Raw genomic sequence first — 27,703 nt, forward strand, 5'->3', positions numbered from 1 at the left:
ACTGGAGGTGTCGTACCTCTGGAAGGAGGCAGGCTGTGCTTCTCAAGCTGTGATGAAAAACGATGCAGCTGCAAACTAAGTGGCACCGAGCTTGAGCAGAAATTGACTATCCCAGAGCATCTTTTCAAAGCCCCTCTGACACAACACACGGCTTTGGTTCTCTCCGCCTCTCTCCTCTTTGAATCTCACGCTAATCCTCCCATCATCTGAAAAGGGAGATGCATCTATGCCAAGGCATCCATATGGACGTAAACCACCCCCGTTTATCCACACACACACACAAAAATCATCAGAGTCACACGTGGGAAGCTGGCTGCACTATGATGTTGCAAACCAAAACAAGTTGGGTATGTGTGCGTGAACGTGCCGAGCCACGTGCGCAAAGGGACCGGCCCACTTCCGCGGCGACTGAGCAGAGAGGGAATCCAATACGGCTAATTGACAGGCTGAGCCGTTTATGTAACCGCCGGGTCTGTCGGCTTGAAGCTGCCGCTGTCCGCTTCGTCTCTGGTCTCCATGACACCCTCCGCTTCCTCTGCCCACACGCACTGCTTCCTCTCCATCCCGTCGCTGACGCCCAAATGAACAATTCCCATCAGTATGAAGAGTCTCGGTTTGCAAGGTGCGCTCCAGGCGTCTTTTACATCTGTCGCCGTGGCGACGGTGTGACTGGGACCACAAGTACATCATGCCTCAACACCTGCACATCCACTTTTAAAGCAGCTTGACACTTGTCCGGAAACAAACAGACACAATGGACCCTTTTCTACACAATCAGTGCATATATTGATTCAGAAGAAAAGAAAAGAGGCACAGCTGTAAACACAGATGATAACAAGTGGATGAGTCGATGCAAAGGCTTAACGCACATAAAAATTTGGTTATAAAAACAGCTTTTTCTAAGTTTGATTACATGTTCAAAACATCACACCCGGTCATGAAGTGCGTCTACTCCACTCGATTTCAGAGATGTAAACAAGCGATCCTAGTGTACAGTACAATTTGTCCCAGACTTACAGTACAGGAAGCTGATCTGGAGACCCATAGTGAATTATTAAAGCACGTCTGACTGTGCAAACCTACATACAGTACGTTTACATGAGAAATGACATCAACAACAAAAAAACCCAACTTGCTGTTTGTATCAGGGCAGACATTAAAGTACAGAACAAAAATATGAAAGAGTTTCAATAGAAATATGAAATAGTTTCAGTAATTCATGTTTATGTTCTCATTCTGTCACATACGGTGTCTCTCAAAAGTGTACACAACGCTGTTGAATTTCTGTGTATTTCAAACATTTTCAATTTATGATGTGTTATATATCCTGAACAGTTAAAGGGGGACAAATCTAATGAAGGGAAACGTATATAAAAAATAAAAGCTGAAATAGCCTCGGTGGATAAATGTGCACCTTCTTGAAGCAGCTTTTGTGTTCTAGGAGTTGTAGAAAAGATGTTTCTGACATTTTCAACCTTTTAGCTGTTTTCAGAAACATCACAAAGGGTCAAAATGACATCAAAGTTTTAAGCATGAATCTAAACGTAAGGTTTGGCACAAAAAAACTCAAGCACATCACCAGAGAAAAACACCATACTAGCAGTTTGGAATAACTGAACCAGAGTCCAGATGTATGTAGCATAATTTGATATATTTAGAATCTGAAACTGAATCAAAATTTGCTTCTACAAAGTTTTAATATTTTCAGAGTGTGCACAACTTATGCAACCTGGTGGAAAAAAATATTAGTTTTTGTATTTTCCCTTTACCAGATTTGTTTTGCCAGTTAAATTGAGTAGGATCAATTTGAAGTTTGTGTGCATAGTTATAAAATGATTTCTAATGGTTTAATTTTTTTTGTCACACTGTTGAGAGACACTGCCATTAATAATAATAAAAAGTCTTATGCTGATGTTGACTTTGAAGGGTTAGAAGATGACTGTTAAAAAAAATACACAATAGTATGTTTTCAGAATTTATAGGAATTTAAGTGTGAATTTTTAAGAGAGAAAGTGGAACATTCTCACAAATGTATGCAATATAATTTAACAGGAAAACATTCTTCATTCATTATTCATTATTACTTCAGCAAAGTATAAAAAACTATAAAATTTTTTGAGATTAGCTTGAGATGAACTTAGCTTCAATTTTTGCACTGTTCACGCAACATTAGTTTTTTTTCTTTTTTTTCAAATTTCAATTGAAATTTTTGTAAAAACCATAAAACTGAAAATAAAAGAACCAAATCTCTTCAAATATTTTAGCTCCAGAGAATATCTTATAAAAAAAACATTTTAAAGTTTACTCTTGAGGATTGTAAACTGTGCAAACTTCACTCTTGGAAATTTAATGCTAATAATTATAGGCATGTTCAAGCTGTAACTTTATTCCTTCCCTTCGCCCCCTTCATCTTTACAATTACTATTTTAAGTCTCCTTATTTACCTGATATCACTGAAACACCGAACAATACAGGCAAACATCTCAAAAAGAAACAATCATAACAAAAAAAACTTAAACATTTGGTGAAGACATTAAAAAATATTGTATAGTTATTTTTTTTGTTCTTTGAAGCAGCAGCAGTTTTTTAAAAACTAATTTAAACGAGGTTTGCAGAGACCTTCAAAGAAGACATACTCTATTACGACATATCCTTTTAGCGGCTTTTCAATTTGAAATATTGACCTGTTTGACTAATTGTTCATTTTAATCTAGTGAATAATCAGGAAAGCATTTCAGCCATCCTTGTTTTCATTTTTAATCAATATGACTACATAGCCCAGCTTATGTTCTATTAATTATTGCTTACAACAGTTGAAACAAATGTGCTAAAGTTTCTACTCTGGAGAAGCCCACTAAAAGATTGTCTTTTAGTGGGCGTTTCTGAAGAAATATTGCAAACGCAACACTAACGCAAACTAGTGCATGTTTCAGTCAGATCGGTTGTCGTTCAGGTGTTCGCAGCAAGCTTAAGAGCTCGGCGGCAAAAGTGGCATTTAGTGGACGCAACTCCACTTGGTTTGGATGAGAAATTTAAGAAATCTCCAGATAAATCATCTGACATCACATGTCTGACTCATGGAGTCATTTCAGCAGACATGCTAACACTCTCTGAGTCTCTCATAGAGAGTATAGTGTAGCTGAGGACTGTGTGTTGCTGCCAAACAAAGGGAACGTCTCTAGGGGTTGTTGTTGTTGTTACATGGTCCTCAAGTACAGTGACTGAACTGTAAAATTAGATGAAAACGTTTAATAGCAAGTACGGAGACAAAAACGGTTAAGATTCAGGAGTGTGTGCTGTTTTTGTATGGAAAAGTCCAGCTCTGGTGGGCAGGAACAGGAACCGTGGCTGATCTGAACGGCCAATCAAGTTTTATCCCAGTTAGGGTCAGACGCTCTGATAATTCTTACAAACTGTTGACTCCGAAGTTTCTTTGGTAAATTATAACATTTCTCCTTTAACGTTTTTTGAAATAAAGTCTTCTGTTGTGATCAGCTGTTCTGTTTCGGCACACTTGATTGGCTGAGCCAGCGTACAGCGCCACGAAGCGTTCGTTATCGTCATGTCTTCTTTTCTGGGAGGAGTTCTACGATTTGCTGCTTCGGCGTCCCGCTGAGAGGCAGCACGGGGCTGTAGGTCAGCGCCGAGCCGTTGGTGGAGAGGTGCTGGAAGGCCATAGACGACTTCTCGGCGGGGGTGCAAAGGCGATGGAAGCGCTAAGGAGTGGGGAAAAGTTCTGGTTAGAAAGATACAAATTCCATCTTTCCTGTGAAGTTTTGAGTCGCCGTCGAGAAAAGTCACCTGCGGCAGGGTTCCTGGAGTGGTGACCAACGCATACACGGCCCAGATGGGGAGCAGGGAGACCGAGGAGAGGGTCAGGATCCAGCCGAGCGTGGTGGCCCAGACCGGAGCCACCAGTCCTTTCCCCAGGCTCAGCGGAGACCAACGCACCAGGGAGAAAATAAAGGTAGCCTGAAAGAAGATGGAGGGACACGACTCTGATGAATTGTTGAAGAAAGGGTTAAAAGATAAGAACTAAAAATGTAAAATTACATCAAATAACATCAATATGTGGCTCTTGCGTGTAGCAAAAAAAAAAAAGCTGTGGATATTTTTTAATTTTTTAGATGCATCTTAATGCAAACTATTCCACGCCCATGCGAGGAAACAAAAAATGTTTCTCAAGCACTTTAACTTGTGCTTTGTTTTCTGGTTAGAATCAATAAATGTCAAGCTAGTATGCTAAGCTACATCTAACAGCTGATAAAAGTTTTAAAAAGGCATTACTGTTGTAATCTGGTGGAAAAACACAGCAGAAGTCGTAAATATGCCCTGCAGCTAAAACGGTTTAACATTATGCTAACAGCTAATGCTAGTTTTGATCTCTTCATGGTGGATAGAGTAGCATCTGGGAAGTTAATTAGGTATGAACTGTACTTCTATAATGTACAATGTCATAAAAATATGCATTCATTTAAAAAATATTTAAAAAAAATAAAAATCTGTGGCGCCCCCCCAACAAATTGACGCCCTGGACTACTGCCCCTGTAAGCACTTTCTAAAGTCTGGCTCAGCTTGCAGCCTGCGAAGACACATAATGGGAAAAAAATTTAACAACTAAACTTTGTTCATTGTGGATTGTCAGAGAACAATTCAGTTATGTGGAAGGTAAATAACTGTATGACTCTTGTAGAAAGATTGTGGAACATGCTCAAAGTGGAATAAAGACTTATTGGAGTCGTTCAGTAAAGGCTGAAGGACGCCCGTACCTGTCCTTGGTAATGTGCTAAAAAACCTTCCATGATGCAGTTGGACAATGAGATCACGCTCAATCTCCAGACAAACCTCCAACAACAACAGATGGATTCCTTCGTTGGAATGCAAAGCAGCGCTGCTCCTCAGCCGCTTCCACAACAACAGACGGCAGCAGTCAGGCGGGATTTTTCCCATTTTTACAAGTCTGCGCCCAACTACCTTGAATAATGACTTTTTTTCCCCCCTGACAGCAACTACTGGAGGAATGTAGTAAACTTGGCACTGATCTGCGATGCAGTGGAGGCCGTCCAGATAACGGAGAACCGTATGGAAACGGGTCAACCTGGCTTCAAGCAGGGTGTTAATGTCCAAATTCAAACGTTTTCCAGTCTTTAATTTCAATTAATTTCCCCATTTTAAGTAGAAATACTAAAGAAGACTGAATTTATTGAAGATATTTTTGGAGAGGCAAAACTTTAAATACCTAACCTATGACTAGATGAATGTTTGGACACAGACTGACAATGGAATGTTTTGATGGGAGAAATGGTTGACTGGATGGTTCAATGAATGTATGGATAAATGTTTGAATGGATGATTGGACTGATGGACATAAGGAGGAGTGTTTAAAAGATGGAAAAATTATATATTTTGCACAGCCAGATGAGAAATAGAGTCTGGTAATGCACAAAGCTTTCCATTCCCCCAGTTTTCCAGGCTGGAAATCTATAAAAATGAAATTGGAAAGACGAGGAATACTGCTCAAGCCACAAATAAGCCACAAATTGTTGCTGTTGCATACCTTATTTCAGCCTCCTCATCATAATTTTCTGCATAAAGAGAGTTTTTCCTTTTTTGTCTACCACATAGAGGTCCAGATATTTTGGTGGACCTTCAAGGTTCTGACTGAGGTTTTTGGTCCGGTTTGCCAACAGGCAGAGGTTACTCACAGTGCACACGGCCGGAGTCAGGTACTTCCAGCACAGCTGGAAGACAGGCAGGGGGCTGTAGCCCGTCATATCTCTGATGTTGCCACTGAAACGCTCGGCTCCTGACGAACAAGAACAAGGTAACGACAAAAAGAGTTTAGATTCTGCTGTCTTATGTGGCGGCAGAGAAAGTAAGAAAAAGACATGAGGAAAAAAAAGAGTTTATTCTGCAGTTGAACCTTTTTATTCTTGCTATGGTGTCACCTGTTCAAACCAATGCACTCCTTGACTATATGTTAAGTAGAGTAATTAAAAACAGTAGATTCCCACAGCTGTAAACGAGCTGAGAGTCCTGACCGCTGTGTTACCCAAAAACTGCCGACTCAACTGCTGGGAGAGCGATAAAACCTGTCTGGCTTCGTACCCAAACAGAAAAACACAACGTGAACCGATTCGGCCTTTTTCTGATCCCCCGCAACAACAATTCATCGCTTTCCTCCAACAGCTGTAAAGTTAAATGCTGAACATTAACTGGGCTGAGCTAATTGTGAACATACAACTTCCTCCCATCTCTCGTTTAAGTCGACGGCGTCTCGTGCCGCTTTAGCAGGCCAATTTCTGCCCGAGATAGAGGCTCTCTGAGCCGCTGGCTTGAGCCTGAGAGGAGCCCAGGGGCAGATTTAGGACCCGGAGGAGACAGACAGACGGGGGGATCTGGCCAGGAGCCAGCCTCCTGACAGCAGAGGAAGACTGCAGCCAGATTAATACACCGACTCCTGACTGGAAGTGGAATGTAGGAGGAGGAGAGGAGGTGGACAGCTTCTATCAGAGCCGACCACATTCATCAATGAAAGCATTTTAATCTAATTCTGACAGAAATTTAACTGGGACGGGGGAAAATTTATAAAAGTTAAATAAGAGAGGAATAGATGCATTAAATAAGATAAGAAAAAAATGAAGTGGAGGAGGAAAAACAGCTCAGTATGGAAAAAAGTTATTAAATAAATGACTCCTTATTTATAGAGCACTGCGGTTGTATTTACACCCCTGAGATTTTAAGGGACACAACACAAAGGAGCAGATGAAGGAAAATGACACAGTTTTCAACATTATGAAAACCTGAAAAGTGTAGTGTACACATGGAGGATAAATATTTTGGATGCGAGTCTGCAGCTTTGCATGTTTAGACACTCAGTTTCTGCAGGTTTCACCAACTCAAACTTGAGGTTTTTTGAAATTTTACATCTACATCATGACAGAAATTTACAAAAAAATCAGCATATTTTAAATAGAAGCAGTGCTCAGCTTTTTTGCACATAATGAACGTAGCATCAAAGGGTTGGCAACAGAAACGAGCTAGAGGCACAGACGGATGTCATCCAGTCATCTGGCGATAAATCTAAACTTACCCGTCATAGATGCAAAAATGCTAGCTAGCTAGCAAGTGTATGCTAGCAGCTAGTTAGCGTTAGCCTCAACAGAAACAGAAAACAATGAAGATGTTTCAAACTTTGGCCAGATATAAAAGTTCCACGAAAAAAATTAACTACACAGAATAGAGTTGAAATAGCCCCAAAATTTAAGATTAAAATTTTAAAGGCCAACTCACTTTTTTTAAATATGTAAGACATTTTGACGCCTTAATTTTAGATACATGAATTCAAGACTTTTTTAGCAAAAACCCTGACCCTAGCATTTTTACCCAAGTTCAGCTACAGAGTTTTTCAAGAATTCCCAATAGAAGTCTTGGACTTTGACTAGGACACCAGCACTTCATAGCATTTCTGGCTGTATTTTAAATTTTTTTCCTGTCTCTCACTCCATGATGCCGCCACCACCATGCTTCAGCATGAAAATGTTGTGTTCAGGGAGACATGGGGTAATTTTGCATCATACAATGTCGGCCAAAAAGGTAACATTGATACCCTCACCGACTTCTACGTGACTTGAATGTTACAAGTGGTGCAGAAGAGCTGGATTCATACCGTAGACCCAGCCGATGGCCAGAGACTGGAAGATGGAGAGAAGCAGCAAGCTGGCTCCACTGCAGGAGAAGTGGTCATAGATCTGGAACACATAGAGACCACCCTGTCCGAGGTGGAAACATATGGAGAGGACAGAGAGAAAAACAACAACAAGACTCCTTAGTTCCATGTCATGGAAAAAAACGACTCAGAAAAAGCCTGGGTGTCTTGTTTTTGTAGCTCTCATTTTACAGAAATCAGACTTTTTATAGAAAATGACTTTGCAGAGTCATCATGAATGAATTTCAATAAACTCATTGAGGTCACATGACACCGCAGTCGCATAAAACTCACCGGCGTGACCATGACCAGCCCAATCAGGAAGCACACGATGCACACAAACAGCAGCAGCAGTTCTCTGCGGTATCCGCGCCGGATCACGTGGGGGTACAGGTCCGTCACCGAAGTCATGAGAGCCTCCAGGCTCACAAACTGGATCCAGGAGGAGAGGAAAATGTTTGCGTGTGTGAGCTGACAGATACACACTCCGCTGACGTCACATTACAATACGAAAGAAGAGAGTGCCTACCTGCGTGTCGAGACCCAGCATGATGATCATGAGGAAGAAGCAGACGGCCCAGAGCTGAGGAACGGGCATCAAGGCGACGGCTCTCGGGTAGGCGATGAAGGCAAGACCGGGTCCTGTCACAACACACGATAGAAAGGCATCAACACAGCTGTTTTTATTATCACTGTTGCAATTTTAACCATTAATAGTAGAGATGTGCCGATCAGGTTTTTTCCTGCCGATACCGATCACATAATTATTTTTTTTTTTTATCATAAACACTACTGGTTACATTATGTGGAAAAAGGAACCATGAATTCACCTTAATTTAGACAAAAACTTGTTTTTAATAATTTTTTCCAAGAAGAAAACTAAACAAAACAGGCATTCTGCAAATTGCACTGCTATCTGTAATACTATCTTTAACTGACTGAAAACATATGAAGGCTCTGAAGAGGCTAAATAATGCAAAGAGCCAAAATAAAACCTCTCAACATTGCCAAAAAAATTCAAGTATAAAACTTAACATTCAAAGGCAAATACAGGATCCATTACAATAAACAATCCAGAGTTACTGAATGAAAATTTCCTGGTAGCATGGCGGCTAGCTGATTACTGCTAGTTCTGAGAGGCTGTTTCTGACTGAGCAGAGTAATTTTACAGAGCAGGGAGGACATCGATTATTTTTTTAGAGATTATCTGTCTCATGTTAGGACAGCGAAAGTTTTAATACGTATGTAACATTTATTTTTTTAAGTTAGATGCTGCAGCTTTAAGCAGGTTCGGTGTGAGAGTCACTACCAGGTGGAGCAGAAGCGGCGCTCCGTATGTGAAATATTACTACCTGTAGCGCGGAGCAGCGGTTCAACAGCGAGAGCAGAACCAGCGTCTTACATCGCAGCTCGAAGACTTAAATAATTTTGTGGGTTATTTGTTTAGCTTTCTGACCGTCATGCTAATCCGGGTGAGTGTTTGTAGCTGTGCGCTGCTTTACCTGCTATCTGATCCTCCATATGCCTTTTTTTACTGCAGTGAGCCTCGATGTAGCCAAACTCCGTCAAGTATGGCATTGTTTTTATGTTGTATTAGCTTCATTGTGTTGATGCATTTTGACGTGCTTCAATTTTCCGCTGCAACACGCAAACGTCCCCATTGACTCAGCGCGTTATAGTTCCACATCGCTAAGGATTTGTTGCTGCGCGTTTGCGCAGTGTGAAGGAAAGAGGAGACCAGCTGCACAGGCAGGCTGCGAAATGAGATGCAGGTGATCGGTTTGTGTGATCGGCAACGAGAGACTGTGATCGGCGATCATCGACCATGCACTTTTTCACGAAAATCGGCCGATTATGATCGGTGACCTATCAATCGGCACACCTCTAATTAATAGGTTTATAATGCTGTGTATATGTAGATTTTCTTCCCACTTGAAACACATCAGTCTTCTTAAACATCAGAAGGTAAATAAACCACACTTGAAATCATTAGGAAATTATGTCAGTTTTGCAAATGATGCTCCAAAGAATGTATTTATTGTTTTCAGTTTCAGCACAAGTCAACTTCCTAAACCTATTCTTAAATACTGATCGATATAAATAATATTTTTGGGATTTTAACCCTTAAAGTGTGAGTACTTTCACACAGCTCCGCTTTTTATCAACATTCTATAAATTACTAAAATCATTTCGATAAAAACATTTGATTATTGTTATTAAGCCCTTAAATGTATAATTAATTGTAAGAAATATTGACTTTATTTTTGCATTGTCAGATTAAAAAATAAATCCTCACAAATAACGTCCTAAAAAGAGAAAATCTCCCAAAATTTGCTACACATTAATATTTTGTTCAATATAAAACAAGTCAGTCCTTTCAAACTACATCACTTTGAAATATTCAAATATTATTTATATTTTAGGATTTTTAATCCTTTGAAATTCAGCACATTTCATTGCTTTTATGTATAAAAAAAAGAAAAAAAAACCTAAAACAAGCAAACAAAAAGGGTTAACTTTTGCTGCATGCTTTGAATGAAGTGTTAGTTATTTTTATTAAAATAAATACTGCATAAAAAAAAGAAGCATTAGTTTTTAAGAGTTCATTTTGCTTAATTCTGCCTATTTGGATTCAACTAAATAAGATGACGATGCAAAATGTCCGCAGAGATTCTTCAGAGTTCAAAAAGATCAGACGACGACATGTTAAAAGACTTGGTGCCTCTGAAAGCCGGCGTTCACCTGACTGAGCCACGGCGCCTATGTCAACGCCTTGCTCTTCAGCCATGAAGCCCAGAACCGAGAAGATGGCAAAACCGGCCAGGAAGCTGGTGCTGCTGTTCAGGAGGCACAGCATGAAGGAGTCCCTGGAAACAAACAAGGAACATGATGCAACGCCCCATGATTGAGCACAGAAAAAATTCAGTTTTGCAAAACAAGAGATGGATTTGGAGACTGTGGAGGCGCTCAGGGCTGAGTGTGTGTGTGTGTGTGTGGGAACGAGAGACTGTGGGAAACATGGCAGTGAGGGATTTTCTTTGAGGTGTGGCTGTGTCGGAGTGTTTTCTCTGCCCATTCCTGCCATTCCTTCTGGAAGCCATCTGACCGGTGGGAGCTAACATCTTACATTTCAGTGTGTGTATGTGCGTGAGCGTGTGTGTGTGTGAGTCTCACTTATAGCAGTCATTGTTGTATTTGTTGTAGCTGCCCAGGGCTGTGAGACTTCCCAAGCAGATTCCATAAGAGAAAAATATCTGGGTACCAGCATCCATCCATACCTAGAGAGTAAAAGAAGAAGAGGGAATGAAAGGATAGAATTAAATACAATTTCTTTGAAATCTGTACAATATGAGGGGTGTTTGTGCACCTGAGGGTCAGCCAGGCGGGTGATGTTGGGTTTGAGGTAGTAAATGATGCCCTGGGTGGCTCCAGGCAGCGTGGCGCCGCGCACCAGCAGCACAAACAGCATGATGTATGGGAAGGTGGCCGTCAGGTACACCACCTGAAAGACACGCAAACGCTACATAAACCCGTCTTTATTCACTTCTTCAGCTGGAATAGGTATAGAAAATTAAATTAAAGTATTCAATAGGACAAAAGCAAAACAACATTTTGAGAGGACTCCTGAGCAATGTGTGCTGAAAATAATGTGCTGGCTGAGTTCGGGTTTGGAGGCTGGTTCCCAGGCTTAATTGGAGTAGAAGATGATTGACCCAGTAATTAGAGAGCGTTGGGGTACTAGGTGTAATTGTGTCCGACTAAATGTGAGCGTTCCGGCTTGGCAGAGAAAACCAACAGCTTACAGAAAGCGTAAAGATGCCACAAAACATTCGTCACGGCTCACGCACTTCCTGGAAGATTTACTCTTATATTTTGAGTTATTGTTATGCTTCTGCCTTTTGCTTCAGTGTTTCTGTTTTCTGATGGTCTCACATTTTCCTCGTGGACGCAACACTTTTGTTAATTGAAAAAGTGTTTCTATCGCAGTTCTATGGACTACACTGATTTTGATAATTGACGTGTTTCGATTAGGTAAATTTATTTTCCGTTACTCCAATATGCACAAATTTATGGTCAACAGAAGTGCAGCTGGTGTGAATAAAAACCATGTGTTGTTTTATAAAGAAGATATAAATATCTGATTTCAAATGGATATACTTTGTTTCATAAGAGGCCGATAAATGAACAAACAGTTTGTACCGGGGTAGTGAACTGTGAATCCTTTCGGTTTTAACTCCGTTACATTTCAACTTCGGTGCAATCATTTAATGAACAAATGCATTTATGAGAGCTGTAAGTGCAAAACAATGTTATCAGATTACTGCTGACCTTTCCGGTGGACTTCACGCCCTTCCAGACACAAAAGTAGCAGACGAGCCAGACGACGGCCAGACACAGAGCCAGCTTCCAGCTGACCGGACCCAGCTCATCTAAAGATCCCGACAGGCGGAGCACTTCCCGTCTGGAACACACACACACACACACGCACGCACGCACGCGCGCGCACACACATACACACACGCACACACACGCACACACACGCACACGCACACACACACACACACACACACACACACGCACACAAACACATGCATGAAGATGACATTAATCCGACTATACCTGTAAACAGCATGCCGGCTTTTCTACACTTACTCCCAGAACTCCATGACCGGTGAGGTGGCATTCACAGGCAGGCTGCTCATGTTGGCAGTCTGGTTGTATTTATCGAACAAGAAGCACGCGTCTGCAAAAGTACCAACACGCCCACCTTTAAAATTTCTACAAAACCGCTTCACCGGCAGGTTGCGACGCCGTCACCGACCCGTGTTCCACGTGTTGTTGCAGTGCGACCACGGCAGCTCGGCCTGGAAGCTGTAGAACAGGTAGAAGAGGGCCCAGGCCAGGATGACGATGTAGTAGACGCAGCCGTGTAGGATCATCACCTGGCTGGCGTAGCCGAGACCTGCAGGGACACGACGGGAAGCTTACATCACTTCCAAGTCACTTGGGTTTCAGATGAAAGCATCTTTTTTTAAATTTTTTTTTTTTACTGCAGCTCTCAAGCTTGCAGCCCACACCCCGTGTATCTTCATTAAGAATGATGGATCTGATGGTCTTGAGTGGGTTTCGGACAGAAGGCTGTTTTGTCTGGATAAAGAGCTTGTTTGTTGAGTCTGCTAATGAAATTCAGTCCTTTAATCTGCTACTGAAAAGTGCGGACCAGAGAGAAACGCACGCGGACAAGAACAAATCTCTTTGTCCTGGGAATTGGCATAAGGCAAAGCAAAGTTTGCAATTTTCTCTCTGAGGTGCAAAAAGCACACAAAGGACAAAACAAACATATTTTTAAACAATAACCCAACACAAAATAGCTTGGATTTATGTTCTGTACAAATAAAAATCTGAAAGATCAGCATGCATTTGTATTTGTCTTTTCTCTAACACACAAAAACAGGGTCCAGTGTTCTAAAAGGTCTCTTTGTGTTTGAACTCTTCCGAATCTGTGCCTAAAGTCAAGGTTATCATCCTCTTCCCTCCCCTGTGTTTGCAAAGTGGAGCTAGACGTTCCCATACAGCCGAGGATTTATTTTTTTATCCCCCAATTTCCTGCTCAGATAAGTTTGTTTTATATCGTCTAGAGCTTCTGAGGGACCGATAGCCCAAAAGAAGAGAAGCTGCAGCAGCAAAATAAAATGCATGGAAGAGTTAAATGAGATTTTAAATCCATTTTAATAGCTTAAAAGGGATTTATTTGATTTCACTCTTGCGAGGGGCCGATATCCTGATTGACGGGATAGCAGAATATCAAACAAATCCAAAAAGAAACATAAAAAAATTGGTATTAGTAAGACTGCTGTAGCCCTGTGACAGACTGGCGACCTGTCCAGGGTGTACCCTGCCTCTCGCCAGAAACGATAGCTGGAGATAGGCACCAGCAACCCTCCCGACCCCACTAAGGGACAAGGGTGCAAGAAAATGGATGGATGGATGGATGGATGGAAGACTGCTGTACAAAAGTTACACAGATTGCTGTATTTGACCACAGTAACTGAAAGCTTAGTGGAAGGAAAAAGTGTGGTAGGAAAAGGTGCAAAAGCAAAACAGATAAATGCAGATGAGTTGACAGCTGTTATTGAAGCAACCTGACTGATCGCCTCCATGCTACGCTGCATTAATGCAGTAATTTATGCAACAACAAAAAAAAAACACTTTTCATTCCAAACACAAACAGTACATGCAAATAGATTACTGATGACTTAAAAATAAGATCACCTCCAAATAAGGGGCAAATGGTCCTCCAGGCGCTGACCCCTCCCAGGCTGGTGAACTGCCCCAGTGAGGTCTCCAGGAGGAACAGGGGGACGCCACACAGCACCAGGAACAGCAGGTAGGGGACAAAGAACACGCCTGCACACAAACAAGAGGTTACAGAGATCTGGAAAACAACAACAACAACAAAAACCCGGAAAATACAAAAGAAAAAAATCGTTTTTCTCTTCACCTCCTCCGTTTTTATAGCAGAGGTAGGGAAACCTCCAAACGTTGCCCAGCCCGATGATTTGCCCGGCCACCGCCAGGAGGAACTCGGCCTTGCTCGCCCACTGGCCCCGGGCCTGCAGGCCGTCTCCCAGGGCTTCTTTCCTCCTGGGGAGGCCGGCGTGGGGGAACTTTGTCAGCGGCTGGTCGGCCGGCTGCGAGAGAGGCTGGTCGGCCATCACCGGTTCTGGCAGGGACACACACACACCCCTGTGGCGGGAAGAAAACAAGACAAATAAGCAGGAGACGAGCACATCTTGCAGCTGAAGCAGTCAGAAGAAACATTTCGACACGTAAAGGAACAAGAAGAGCCAGAAGAACTCACATTGTAGCGACTGAGCAAGAGAAAGTAAAAGCCGGGAGGATTTCTTACTGTTGGTTCTGCTGCTTTTCTTATCTGAGCTGCGTGAGTCCCAAGGACAACTGCTGTGGGTGTGTGTCCTTTATCAGACGTCCGCAGGACATCAAATGCCTAAATTTGTCCGCTCCTCATGCACTACAAAGAATAAATGCTGCTTTTGTAAACGAAAATGTTTCAAGCATTGTGCTTAAGAATGTTAATTTTTGTTTAGAAAGTCTTCTATTTATGCATTTTACTCATATTTCAATCCTAAATTGAAGAAAAGCTATTTTTTTAAATAATATTTGCGACTCTTTCTGTTTATTATTGTGATACATTAGTATTATTAATGCTTCCATTGTTATCTTTTTCCGGTTTTCCATTTGCAATTTTTAGCTTACAGAATCTTGCCAAAATAATCATTGGCAAGACTGTGTTGAACCTTTTCACATTTTCACAATTCTACTTTATTTTATTCTGATTTTATACAGCAGACCAGAGGCGGAGGGAAAAGCATACATGGTTTACTTTTTTTTTTTTTTTTTTTTTTAACACATAAGAATCTGGAAAGTGTGGTGTGCATTTGTATTCAGTCCCCTGTGAGTCAATACTTTTGTAGTTTTGTAGAAGCAGTTTTGGACGTTTGGAAACTAAGATATTTGCCAATTCTTCTGGGCAAAAGAGCTCAGTCAAATCAATGTTCAAGTATTGACAGATCTTCAATTGGAATTACGCCTATAGGACTTTGACTAGGCCATTTTATTAAATGGATATGCCTGGATCTAAACCACACCATTGCAGCTCTGGCAGTATGTTTAAGGTAGTAACTGCTATATTCACTGTACACAGGGGCGCAACTACATATTATTCAGGTGGATGCGAAAACATAAATCAGCGTTTTTACTGTGTTATGTTTGTTTTTACTCACTTTTTTAACAAAGGAGCAAGAGTTTAAGCTTTTTATTGCACGTTTTCATTCCCTTACATCACTGCTGACAGATTTTCTTTCAATAGCTTTCTTTGTAACAGAACTACTTTTTGCTACGTTTCTAACATAAAATGTGAAGAAGTTGAAGGGCTCTTCATGCTTTTGACACTTTATTTGATGTAAAGCCTCTCAAACTGCTTGTGGCACTTTTTATCTGTAAAGTCAAGTGTTTGTTGAAGGATGCTGGACTGAGAATCTGATTTTTGCGCAACTCCTTCATATATTCCGGTGACCTCAGTTCGTTTTTCATCCTCGTCACTCCGTTACGAATAACGCTGATGTAACAAGTCCAAACCACCTTTCATAACTCCAATTCCACTATCTACAGGACTGCGCTCAAATACACACAATAATGAGGTTGTGAGCGTTATTCGAGGTTCCTGCCACCTCTACAGTATGAAATCATAAGTAATACACGTCATGTAACGGTGTCGGTGCAGGAGTGAGCAGCAGAGGCGTGTTTAAGGCTCGAGATGCTCCTCCAAATCCCGCCTCACGCTATAGACAGCAGAGCCTCCACGTTAGTTTTCGCTCTGGAAGCGGTATGAAAAGACAAAATGTAGACAACTGGACATGACAGCGCCTACCTCTGCGTTTCCGATGGTTCTCCACACCTCGACCACCCCCCCGCGTGCGCGCTGAAATGGTCTATTCCGGGCATGGGCTTCAGCAGCGACTAGGAACCAAATTTACACTCTTGACTATGTTTAAGAGTCTATTCGAAAGACCGGCAATATAAACAGGTTACAAAATGAACCGCATGGCATCATGGGTATTGAGTGCTCTTTCCCCCCTACCCTCTCATTGTTTCAAAACTTCAGAGATGCCGCCCTTGACGACGACTTTGTCTCTAGTCTTTATTGTCTCTAGTCTTTCCTGCGCAGCAACTTGCCCTAGGGGATATTTTCCCTCTATGTTACTTGTTAATATGAGTCCTCCTTCCTGTTCTGTGTATAATCAGGCAGGAGTGTGATAAAACGAAAGCAAAACGCATAAAAGACGTATTTTGTGGCATAATAAACAAACAGGAGCGAGCAAAGGCTTCCCGAATAGCTACAGTGCGTTGTATGGAGAACCGAAACTGACATGATTAAAAACAAAAGCAGAAATATATAAAGGGTCCGATAAATTAATCAGTACACTAAAAACTACCAATTAATTAAAAAAGAGAAATATGCCTCATGTTTTTAATTTAATTTACCACATTTTTTCAGTTTAGTTCTAACAAATTATATATTAAAGTACACAATATAAATTGTACTGTTTTTAAAATGCTAATTTTTTTTCTATTTTAAAACTTTCATATATTTTTCAACACAAGTGTGTTTTATTTCCTTTTGTTCTTTTGACATTTTTTGTCACCCATTTTTATTTTACTGTGTGCATTTCTGGCTCATTATGCAAACGAGGAGGGACGGGGTCTTAATGCTTCAACTTCTGCCTATTGCTTGCTTAGCACTACACCAAATAGCTCAAATCAACAAAGATACGTACAATCAGTTTCAGGGAGCTGAAGCTTAGCTAGTATATTTGAAAAAAACACAAACAAAAAAACAATACTTTTTCATAATTTGGGAGACACTGAAGTTGGTTTTGGTTCTGCTCTACTTGAATTTTTGAGCAACACAGACTAAATGGCTCGGGTACAAAACTCAACAGACACCTCAGCAAAAACAGGTAAAACTTAAATGGTAAATTACTCAAACTATTGTGACCCTATGTGTAAAGGCAACCTAACTGGTTGTGCCTCTCTTGGTGACAAACATTGCTGTCAAGCTTTTGAAATTATTGGCAATAAGGGTTTCACTGTGGATAGAGTATTTTTTGTTTTCTGCCCCATTGGAAGGTTTTTCCAGCATCTTGGTTGGGCCTAATCCTGTAGAGCTGGTGTACTTCAGCTATAAGCATTTTAATGGACTGTGTCATTACCTGTGCCCAATCAGCAGAGCCTTTATAGCTTCAGTAACACAATGCAGTCTCTTGCCAACAGTCTGCTCTATGGACTTCATTCAGAAAATCACATTCCATTGCTTGAACATATTAGGCAACATTATTTGCGGCATAAATCACGGGCAAGAATAAAGGAGCTTGTACTGTAACCTGTGCGTACGAGCAGTCATGCATGTCAGGGCTCCAGTTTCGAGAAAAATACAGCAATCTCAAGAAAAGAGTAACCCATTTGTTTGTGCAATCTGAAATTAATTATAGTCTTCATGGTTTCTGAGAACCGTAACCTTGATAAACTATTAGCCCTTATGGCGCTTGCGACCAGGAAGTTCTGCTTTTTAAATCACTCTTCATTGTTAAAAGATTGGATTTAAGTCAGGTGGCTGACTTAAATCCACTTTATCAATCCATAAACACGGAAAGCATGACACTGCTCCGATAATCTTGCTAATATTGACTGTAAGAGCTGTTGGTTCTTACAGCACTCATAATTTATGTGTTTAGATTGTTTTGCAGTGCAATAGAAGATGTTACACTTTCCAAGTCTGTCTCCAACCCAACACAAACTATTTTTATCCAAAAGAGTTTGCACTATGGAGAACTCAGCCACACTCATGTGGATTAATAGACACCCTTCAACTTATTTGTAATAATTGTATAATATTAAACGCAGCATTTGAAAAATTTTACTTTGTTTTTGCTCATGCAAAATGGGTAAAGTCACCATGCAAATAAACACCATGTATCACATACTGAATAGGGACATCAGTTGTGACATGAACACCACCACTTGAAAAGTTAAGGAAGTAATTAAAACCAAAAGTTAAAACATTTCTGTCTGCTTGCAGGTTATCTTTATGGTTATGGTGATACTTGTTAAAGATAAGCTGAATGTTGCTAAAACTGTCACATTGTACAAGCAAAGGTGGTCAATAAAACCAGGATGTCCGATCTTAAACTCATATTTTGATCCACATTTTAAAGAGGCAGACAATTTACAGGCAGAAGAACAAAAATATAAATTCTTCTACACACAAAACTTTAAGATGTGAAAGAACCTCAAAATAGCCAAATGTGAAGCTGTATTCCCCCCACAAAAAATCTAACTTCACAGCAAAAAACTTCAACACTAAAGCCCTAAATTGAGCTAAAGAAAACAGACTTTTGCACTGTGGAAAGAAACTTCCACGTACTGCTCAAGTCTGCAATTAACTAGCAATACAAATGTATGTCAGATTATTTCAGGATTGTTCATTAGTTGGAATCTTTGCACAAAGGAAGCCAAGATGTTAAAGGTCAAGAGCCAGGAAGCGGTAAAACGTCTCAACAATACATGAATTCCTCAACTACAAGTGTGCTCTCCACATGCAGCCTCTCCACACACAAATGCCTAAATTCCCGGGGGTTAAATAACCCCTTGGCACCACGAGTCCTTTAATACAGCCTCTGTTGTTCTGCCTTGACAAGCCTCTGTAAAGGCCCCGCCATGGCCTGTAACTCAGACAAAATGCAGCCATGCACACTTTGGAAGTGCTTTATGGATAGTTTTATAGGTGCGTTGTGCTAAGGATATTGGGTCACTGTTATACAGTCAGAGGTGTTGAGAAACTCTGTTGCTCTTCGCAATCTGCCGCTTTGTAAAAAAGGAAGCGTTGTTACTTCCGGGTTTAGAGAGTGATGCAGAATAAGTCACGTTCATGTAAGAGACATTGAGCATACGCATGACCACAGCCTCATTTAGACTGCAATGTATTTTTTCCCCTGTTTTGCAATAGTTGCGGTTGTTAATCTGTTCTGACTTGATCGTTTCTTTGGGATTTTGATTTTCACCTTGCCGAAAAACCCAAGAATAATCACTGAAAACTGAAATATGATGCCTTTGGAAGAGAAAACGGTCCCACTGTACCAGAGCCTCCACCATACATTATAGTGTGCGTGTTAAGCACTGCTGCTTGTTTGAGTGTCATAGGAGGAAACATTGCCATGGTTCCATGTCTACCGGATGTGTGCTGCTGCAACAGAATTGATGCAATATTTCAGCAACGTCCCAATAATAACACTGTTAATCTCACACTACATTAAAAGATAAATATTCACTCATCTCAGCAGATTGGATCCTGAAAGTGAAACTTAAGACTTGACTTTGTTTTTGAATGCTCAAGCTAAAATTTATCTGGCAGCTTTGAGGCACTTTTTGCATTAACCTTTCATTCCCAGACATTTAGTTGACTCCTAAATATTAACAAGGACTAAAAGGAGATGGTTACATAACGGCAAAATCAAGATACACAGCCTTAATATGAGAATACTGAATTCCACACCATTTATCCCAGTAGTGAGGTACTGTTCAAATCAGAAGAGGATCCACATGCATAAATTAAATAATATAGATAAAAAAAGGTATATTTTAGTTGTGATTGAGCAATATAAAAGTGTGTGTATGAGGTCAGAGAATGGTTTGAAAGGCAGGTGTCAAGTTTGCTGTGTCTTCTGGTTTAGCAGCTACAGACAAGATACCCAACACCTTCCATCTGGCTCACTGTGACCCAATCAGGCCGCCAGCTGCAAGCTAACAAGGCCCATGCAAACACACTCTCTGCAACAGATTACTATGGCCAAACATTACAGGGAACAGGAAATTACATGGATGTGGCGCAAGCGAGCATGCAAAGTGAGTTCAGGCTCAAATAAAGGTGAGATTATTTTAGAATGGTGACCATTACTGAGATATGAATGGTGTCTACATCCCTTCAGCTGCAAGAAGAGTATTTTTTTTATTTCAAATAAAATCTTTCAGTACTTTTCTTTGAATATTTCACTCATGTTAATATTAATTATGCATATTAAGTAAAAGTTGCTGATTCACGATGAAAACGCAGCTGTTGGGAGTGTTTGCTCCCAGCTATTGTTCAGCATGAATATCTGTTTGTTCAGGAATTGTACAACTTGAAAACAAAAGATTAAACTCTTACTGAGAGCAATAGTTGAGACACTCACCTACTTCCTTTGCTGACATTAAGCTAAATCTATTTGTATACATGCAGAAGATTTATTGTTGGATAGCTTCTCTAAACTTTAAGATTTAATCATTTGCTTTCGAAATAAAATCCTTATACTGCCATCTTTTAATGATCTGAACCGAGCACAAAGAAAAAAATCCACACCACACTAACGTTAACAAGATTATTTAATCAAACTCTTATTTACAATTCCTGGTGTGGTTAGCTTAAGAGCTCTAATTCCTTGGACTTTCCTGTGTCTGCATCTCAAATCCTCAATAGGTAAACATTTTAGCAGCTTACACACAAGCCATTTATAGAAATACTCCATAGTATCCATTTGTAGCGGTTGTTGTGATGTGTCAAAGGAATATGAACTTTAAAAAAAGGTTAAACATGGAGTGTCTTACCTGCTGTAGACAATTCCTATGTTCTTAATTTGGAATAAATCCAGTTTATTTCAGGGTAAAGCTAATGGTTGCCATCTCAAACTTATCTTAGTAGTTACTGCAAACACTATCTTATAAACTTTTGGCATGTTTTTGGCAGCAACAACATTAAAGTTGATTGATTTCTGAGGTTGGAGGCGGTGTGCCACAAATAATCTTCCTGTGTGAAACACATAGTAGGAACATATAAAACATTTCTGAGCAGAGTGGCCATCTGATACAGCAAGAAAGTAATATGAAAAGAAATTTGAGAGTGCAAACAATGACAATTTGAAAGTTTATAAAACATGATATTATGATACATTATATCAACCACTGACTGCTTTACAGTCCCAAACATTAGAGAGTAATAGTAGGGGATTTAAATTAAGTACAAAGATCATTCTGACAAGAGATAAAATCTGGCTTAAAGTAAGCAGACAATTAGCTTAGCTTGATTTAAGCCATAACATTTCCCCTTATTACAATTTCTTCACAGAAAAGACACAGAAACTAGTCAACTAAACAAGGTTAAGAGAGTGAGTATAGTATGTACATATTTCAGCTAACATCTTTATCCTTATTGCTGAAACTAATCAAAGTAATGGATTAGAAATTAAAAATCTTGAGTCTAAAGCATTCTAGGAAAAAATGCGAAGACAGATGCATAAGTGGAAGCAAATAATTTGATTGAAATGAGATAAAGCCACTTGGAGACGATGAAACACCAGTTCCAAGCTGAAATTTGACAGACTATCTCTTGTCCTCCTGTTGAACTTACCTCTGTTTGTGGATTCTCGCTAAACCCTCGAGATGGTGCCTTAATGAGCCGGATTAATTGAAACCCTGCTCATCCTGATCATTTTACAGAGAAGTGGGTCCGACCCCGTCTCTCTCCCTTTGCCCGTCCAGCCTCAGCCTGTTATAAACCAGACTCTCAGGCAGACCTGAGTGATCTAAACAAAGCCGGATTCCTGTTGATCACTGAGCCTGAAGTCAAGGGGCTAAATCATCACATCATGGGACTGGTGAGAGCCTGGAGGGTTGACTTGTGAGGACTCGACCCTGAAGCAACATTAACAGTTTCCCTCCTTTGCAATAGCAGGAAATAAAACTCCAGTATACACTGTGAAAGCTACACATCTTTGATTTGCTGGAGTAGAAGATGCATCAAACGACGCTTTACAGTGTCAACCAGAGTTTGGATGAGAGCGTAGAAGTCATGCCTTTATCCAGGAGGTCAACTGTACAGTAATTAATCCATCTAATCTGCCTGAGGCTCCCAGTCCTTCACACTCTGGGCTGCAGTCGAGCCAAGGAGGAATGCAGGGAGGGATTATCTGAAAACATCATCTAATGAGCCCTTCTTCTGCTTTCACTGATAACAAACTGTTTTTGCTATCAGTGAATTAAAGGTATGAAAAAAAAGTAGCTTGAGGATAAAATGGTCTGGACTTCTTTACTTAAATGTGATCAAAAAGGATAAGATTATACAGTTTTCAGATCAGTGAAAGACAACCCGAGTAAATACAAAGTGTATTTTTTATTCAGTAAGGGGGAAAAACTGTCAAGAAAGAAAGTAAAAACAACACTCCTGGATACTAGTGGTGCTTTGATGAGTTTGTGTGATGCATTTCATTAGGCCAAGGACCAAAAACAATCTATGTTTGGTTCAAAACCTCCACAAAGGACTGAGAAATAGCACAGAAAATGTGGTTTTACCATAATGAAATCCCCAAAAAGGCTTTAGGTGACTCTTCTGCAGTTTAACATAAGTTCTATTATTGGCACAAAAGTGGCTCACCTCACTTATTACTACATTGCAGCCACAGCAGATGGAGTCCCAGTGATAAGATCTACTGTAGATTTAATGATCTGGTATTTACACATGATGACTTTGTAGAATTGTTTTCATTCAGCCCCATTGCACATTGATTTTAGCTGAAGACATTTGATTTGTGGGTTTGCTCTTGGAGTAATTTTGGTAGGCTGGACCTCCTAGGAAAGGTTCACCACTTCCTTTCTGGTTCACAAATTGAAATATATATATATTTTTTTAAACTTGAGTTTTTTGTTTTTCTTTATCTGATATTTAAAATTTGATGATCTGAAATATTTGAGAAGCAAAAGCAGAAGAAATAACTCTAGCTTGTTCTTCCCTTGTGATTGGTTATCCTCTACCAGCATTGCCCCTTCCACATAAATGAGCTTGAGTCTGTGTTGACTGTACAGGTCGATAACCAAAGTGTTGACAACACTTCTCGTCATGCAGATAAGCCACATGAATGGCTTGGCTTGAATAATGCTGACAGCTCACTGCGACAAATATGACCTTAGCCCTTCCAGTAGGTAACTAACCCAACTGTGTTTCAGTAATGAGGAAGTGACTCATGCGACCATCCCAGCCAGCCCGCTACAACTACATTTGCACATTATGAAACAGAGCAGTTTCATAAACACAGAAAACGGCATCAGGCCCACATCACCGACTCCGGCAAAACTCTCTAATGTTTCTGCCAGCGGCCCATGGAAAACTGGGAGGCTGCTTAATGAGAGCCAGTCCCCCCGCACGGCGATGACAGAAAGCGGCACTTCCTGAACGCAAGAAGCTAAATCCAAGAAGCTGCCTCAGCGTATGTGGTTAAATCGCCTGAGAGCGATGGAAACATCCGTGGTCACCTTTGGCAGACGTTACAAAGTCCCTCCGGCTAAACACAGCCTGAAAATAAAACGCATGCTGCGACTGACATGACATCAGTCTGCAGCAGCACAAACAGGGAGAAATAGGTCTTTAGGTGAACGTAGCCGTGTTGCTGGCAAAACACAGTGGTTGCCATGTGAGTGGGACTGCCTGCAGGTCAATTAAAGGCTGCTTTACCTTTAATTACAGTGTTTTAGCAATTACAAGTTATACTGTAGAGCTCAAAAAACCTTCTGTTTACAAAAGAGTGATTTCCTAATGTATGCAAACTCAAGTTACTGTATTTTATCAGTTGTTTTATGGAAACACAAAGCTGTTCGTAATTGTGAAGTGGCCTTAATAATTACGCAAATCCCACAAACTCTATTATATTCAGGTTTGGACTTTGACTATGCAGTTTTAAAACTTTGTTTGGATCTATTTCAGATTCTCAAGCCTTAAGAATTAATTGCCTTATCCATCTTCTTATCCAGTCTGCCAAATGTCCCTGCTGAAAAACAACAACAAAAAAATCTGACTGCATAATGCTGCCACCACCGTGTCCATGTAAGGATTGAGTTTTCAATGCTAGTTTTTTAATCACACTGTGTTGCATATATATTTAATTTATTCTTCATCTATTTCACATTAAAATGCATTTCGTTTTTGACTGTAATGTGAAAAAAGTTAAAAAGTAAGTAATCTGAAGACTTGTATTATTGATTATTTTTTCCTGCTACTAATCTGGTCTGTTCCTCCTGTGGTGAAGGAGCCATGGGGAAAAGAGAACCACAGAAATAGCAGATGATGTGTAAATATCAGTGCAGATATCACAGATTAACACGTATTATCTTTTAATGGTCAGACAAAAGGGAGTGTGAAATGTAGAAATACAGGTTTAGGTCAGGCATGACCTAAACTTGCCTAGCATGACTCAGCATTTTGTATAAGCAGGGTTGTGATGCAAGTCTCAGGTTACAAAATAATTAGTTTTAGTTTACAGTGTTAGATCAGGAACTCATAATCTGTGCTCTTAATTAAACCTTTGCAAGTTTTTATACTTTGTTTTTTAAATATTATATTCCAAAAGTTACATGAATATGTACACCGGTCTCACACACAACCCAGAGCCAAAACAGCATCATCATCTTGTAATTTAATCCGTTATTTAGTATTTTGTATGTAATAAAAAGCCACATTCACACACAAACATGTGCGCACACATGTCTTTCCTCCACCTGCAGTAACCTGACACTGTCCTCTTTGTACTCTCCCCCCGCCTGGAAACATACAGGTAACTCAGCAATAAAACATCCACACAAATCAGGTGGGAGGAATAAATAAGCTCCAAATGTCCATCTGTTCTACTCCTTTTACTACACGGTTAAAGTTCAAATTGAAGCTGTCTTTTGGATAATAAAGAAGTGTTTGCTTACCTTGTCCTCAAGTTCTGAGAAATGACTGAAATTGGTCCGGGGACATGACAGGTGTAGTCGTGGGGGAGGAGCTCTAGACCGGTGAGCTGCTGGGGCAAAACAGACCATCAGTGTGATGACGCAACTTTTTTACTTATTTAATTTTTAATTTTAATTTTTTAATTTTTTTATGGGGGGTGCTTTTGTGATTACTCAGTGGAGAGTTCAAGCAGCTTCCAGTTTAGTTACAAAGAAAGAATGACTAATTTGGTGACTCTTTGATGACACTAAGCTTTTTTTAATCCATGACCAAGAAATTCAAATCTTAAATTGCCTTTTCTTTTGGTTGCTTAAAACATCACCTGAGTGCTTTTCATTACTGCGATGTCATACTTGCAATATGAATATTGTACCGTAACAATAACCGGCTTATTGCTCCCCAAAAAACAGGGAGGAATTGCAAATGGAGACGAATCTGGCCGGAGCTAACAGGGGAAGATCCACGCCTGTGGAGGAGTTTTTGCACTCGAGTTATGCAATAGCAAAATAATCCAAAGCACACCAAAAAGTTCACATAACTGAGAAAAAAATAATATATTTGATGATCTGAAAAAGTGCAACCAAAAAAATCGAATGTAAATTATAAATTTTTTAGTAAGAAGAATCTGATTGTTTTTTTTTTTTTAATAGACACCGTTTTCTGCAGCTACACATGAAGACCAGTCGGATATAGATATTGATTTTCTTATTGTTTCCTGATGGCTCAAGCGGCGTCAAATAGGATGAAGAGCATCTGTGAACCATTGGATTTAAGTTTGGGCCATTCCAGCACGTGTTGTTATAAACTGCGTTCTGTTGGAGGGTGACGCTCCGACTCAGTCCCAAGACATAAATTGCTCTTCGGGATGTTTAATTAATTCACATTTTACATTTAGCATAAAAAACAGTCACCATAAGCCTGGTCTCTGTTGAGTCACAGGTGTATCTATGTATCCTTTATGCAGGAACTCATGCATGGGGCCACACCTGGGAACCTTTTGTTCTCAGGTGCGTCACTCTACTTTCCCCTAATATCAGGAATATTGTCATTCCTGACACAACATTCAAGTAGAGACTAAGCAAAGACTCTCCACTCCTTGTTTAAGCTAAGTACGAGGCAGTTACAGCAAATACATCGAGTCATTATTTGTCTTAAACTCTATATGCAGCATTTACCATTGACATGAGACAATACCGATCTGTCATTCAGACGTTCTCAGAGGCATTTGAACTGTTGAAAGTGATCACCTCGATTGCTCAATGAAATGCACCTTTGTAATTCTAAGCGGAGGCCTTTGACCTCTATGGCTGTTACTTTTTACAACTCTCGGTTCAATGCAAACACACATGTGTGCATAAAGCACTTTAATACACCACCTACTTTTAAAATACATATTCTGTCAGGTAGGCAGGCTACAAGGGCAGTTGCCCAGGACGGTAGCAGAAAATACTGTCTGTCTGGTCCCAGCTATGAGGCAGCGGCTCGTTCAGCAGCTGCTAGCAGGTTGGGTGAAGCTTCAGTGCTACTTCAGAGTAGCTGCTGAGAATTTTCTCTCTGTGACAAATGGAATATAATTCTTCAAGATGTTCTCAAGTTGTTTAAGATACTTTGAGCAACTTAAGTTGTAAGTTATGCATTGCTGTAGTTTGTGCAGTTATAGCATGAGGCCCAAGTTTACAACCTATTGTTTAGAAGGCCGACTAATCCTTGGACTTAATGAGATCTGAGTGTAATATTCCACATTAGCCTGCATGGTTTAATGTCTGTTATTTACCAGGCTCTCATTTGATGCTACTGTGGCATGTTGATTTGATAACCCCTCCTGCAGCTTTATAATCTGACTGATTGCCTGTGATCATGTCATCACATGTTTATTACCCGTCTGGAATATCAGGTGTAAAAACAAAAGGAGCAAAAGAACAGAAAGTACTTGGAAAAAGGCCATCATCGTTCCCACTGGGAGGACGAGCCATGCTGTTCTTGGACTCTTTAGTTAGAATGAAGCAAGTGTCGATGAGTGGCTGTGACAAATCAGAATTAGGTCGTTTATTACACCTGAGCGGATTTCCTAGTAAGACAGAAGCAAAACTCAAGCTAAACTGTTCGCTAAGGCAGCAAGCGATTGTTAAAGAAATATAATTTAATAGGGTTTGCTTTTATTCACGAGAGAAACTTTTTTTTTCTGTTTTCTGTGTTACTTGAACTATGACAGATTTAGTTCCACCCATATTGTTGTGGTCCTATGATTATGCTTTCCCGGTTTTATTTTCTCATCATCCTCTCTCTCATGCTGCCTTTCTCGCATAATTAGCAGGGTGGTTTCTACTTGTCGACCCAAAACCACAGTAAAGTGGACCAGCAGGACTCCGGTGAAATGTCGGATCGTCCATCTTAAATTCACTGCGAAACAAATCTACTAAAATACAAATCGTACTTTAGTGTCTCTGCTTTCTCCAGCGGTCTCCTCCTAATATCTCAGTCTCATTCCTGTCTGACCACATCATGTGACCTTTCCTCAGAGTTATCTTGTGTAGTCTGGGTATTCTGTCTCGACATCCAGTTAGTTGGGACATTCCTGGTCAGCGTTGGGGTTTATGCAATGCAGATTCTTATCTGAGCAA

The 27,703-nt window shown here is 40.3% G+C and overlaps 1 protein-coding gene and 1 long non-coding RNA gene across 2 annotated transcripts in view; one reads left to right on the forward strand and one right to left on the reverse strand.

Annotated features, from left to right (window-relative positions):
• Positions 1-13,121, forward strand: part of LOC145555226 (uncharacterized) — a 26,229-nt gene extending 13,108 nt beyond the window's left edge. The window contains exon 3 of the long non-coding RNA XR_014091331.1: positions 12,554-13,121. This is a non-coding gene — a long non-coding RNA (uncharacterized LOC145555226). The remainder of the gene's footprint in view (positions 1-12,553) is intronic.
• Positions 758-16,377, reverse strand: LOC103475771 (sodium- and chloride-dependent GABA transporter 2-like). Its single transcript, XM_008427637.3, has 15 exons — positions 16,161-16,377; positions 14,211-14,455; positions 13,982-14,116; positions 12,531-12,671; positions 12,362-12,452; positions 12,038-12,170; positions 11,076-11,210; positions 10,883-10,986; positions 10,451-10,575; positions 8,238-8,350; positions 8,003-8,140; positions 7,670-7,772; positions 5,706-5,806; positions 3,802-3,972; positions 758-3,716 (listed from the first exon to the last, which is right to left on the reverse strand). The coding sequence occupies exons 1-15, from the start codon at positions 16,232-16,234 to the stop codon at positions 3,561-3,563; spliced, it is 1,965 nt and encodes a 654-aa protein (XP_008425859.1). The 5' UTR covers positions 16,235-16,377; the 3' UTR covers positions 758-3,560.
• Positions 16,378-27,703: the final 11,326 nt, after the last annotated feature.

The sequence above is a fragment of the Poecilia reticulata genome, chromosome 2 (genome assembly GCF_904066995.2).
Source record: "Poecilia reticulata chromosome 2, P_reticulata-male-v2, whole genome shotgun sequence".
Classification (NCBI taxonomy): domain Eukaryota; kingdom Metazoa; phylum Chordata; class Actinopteri; order Cyprinodontiformes; family Poeciliidae; genus Poecilia; species Poecilia reticulata.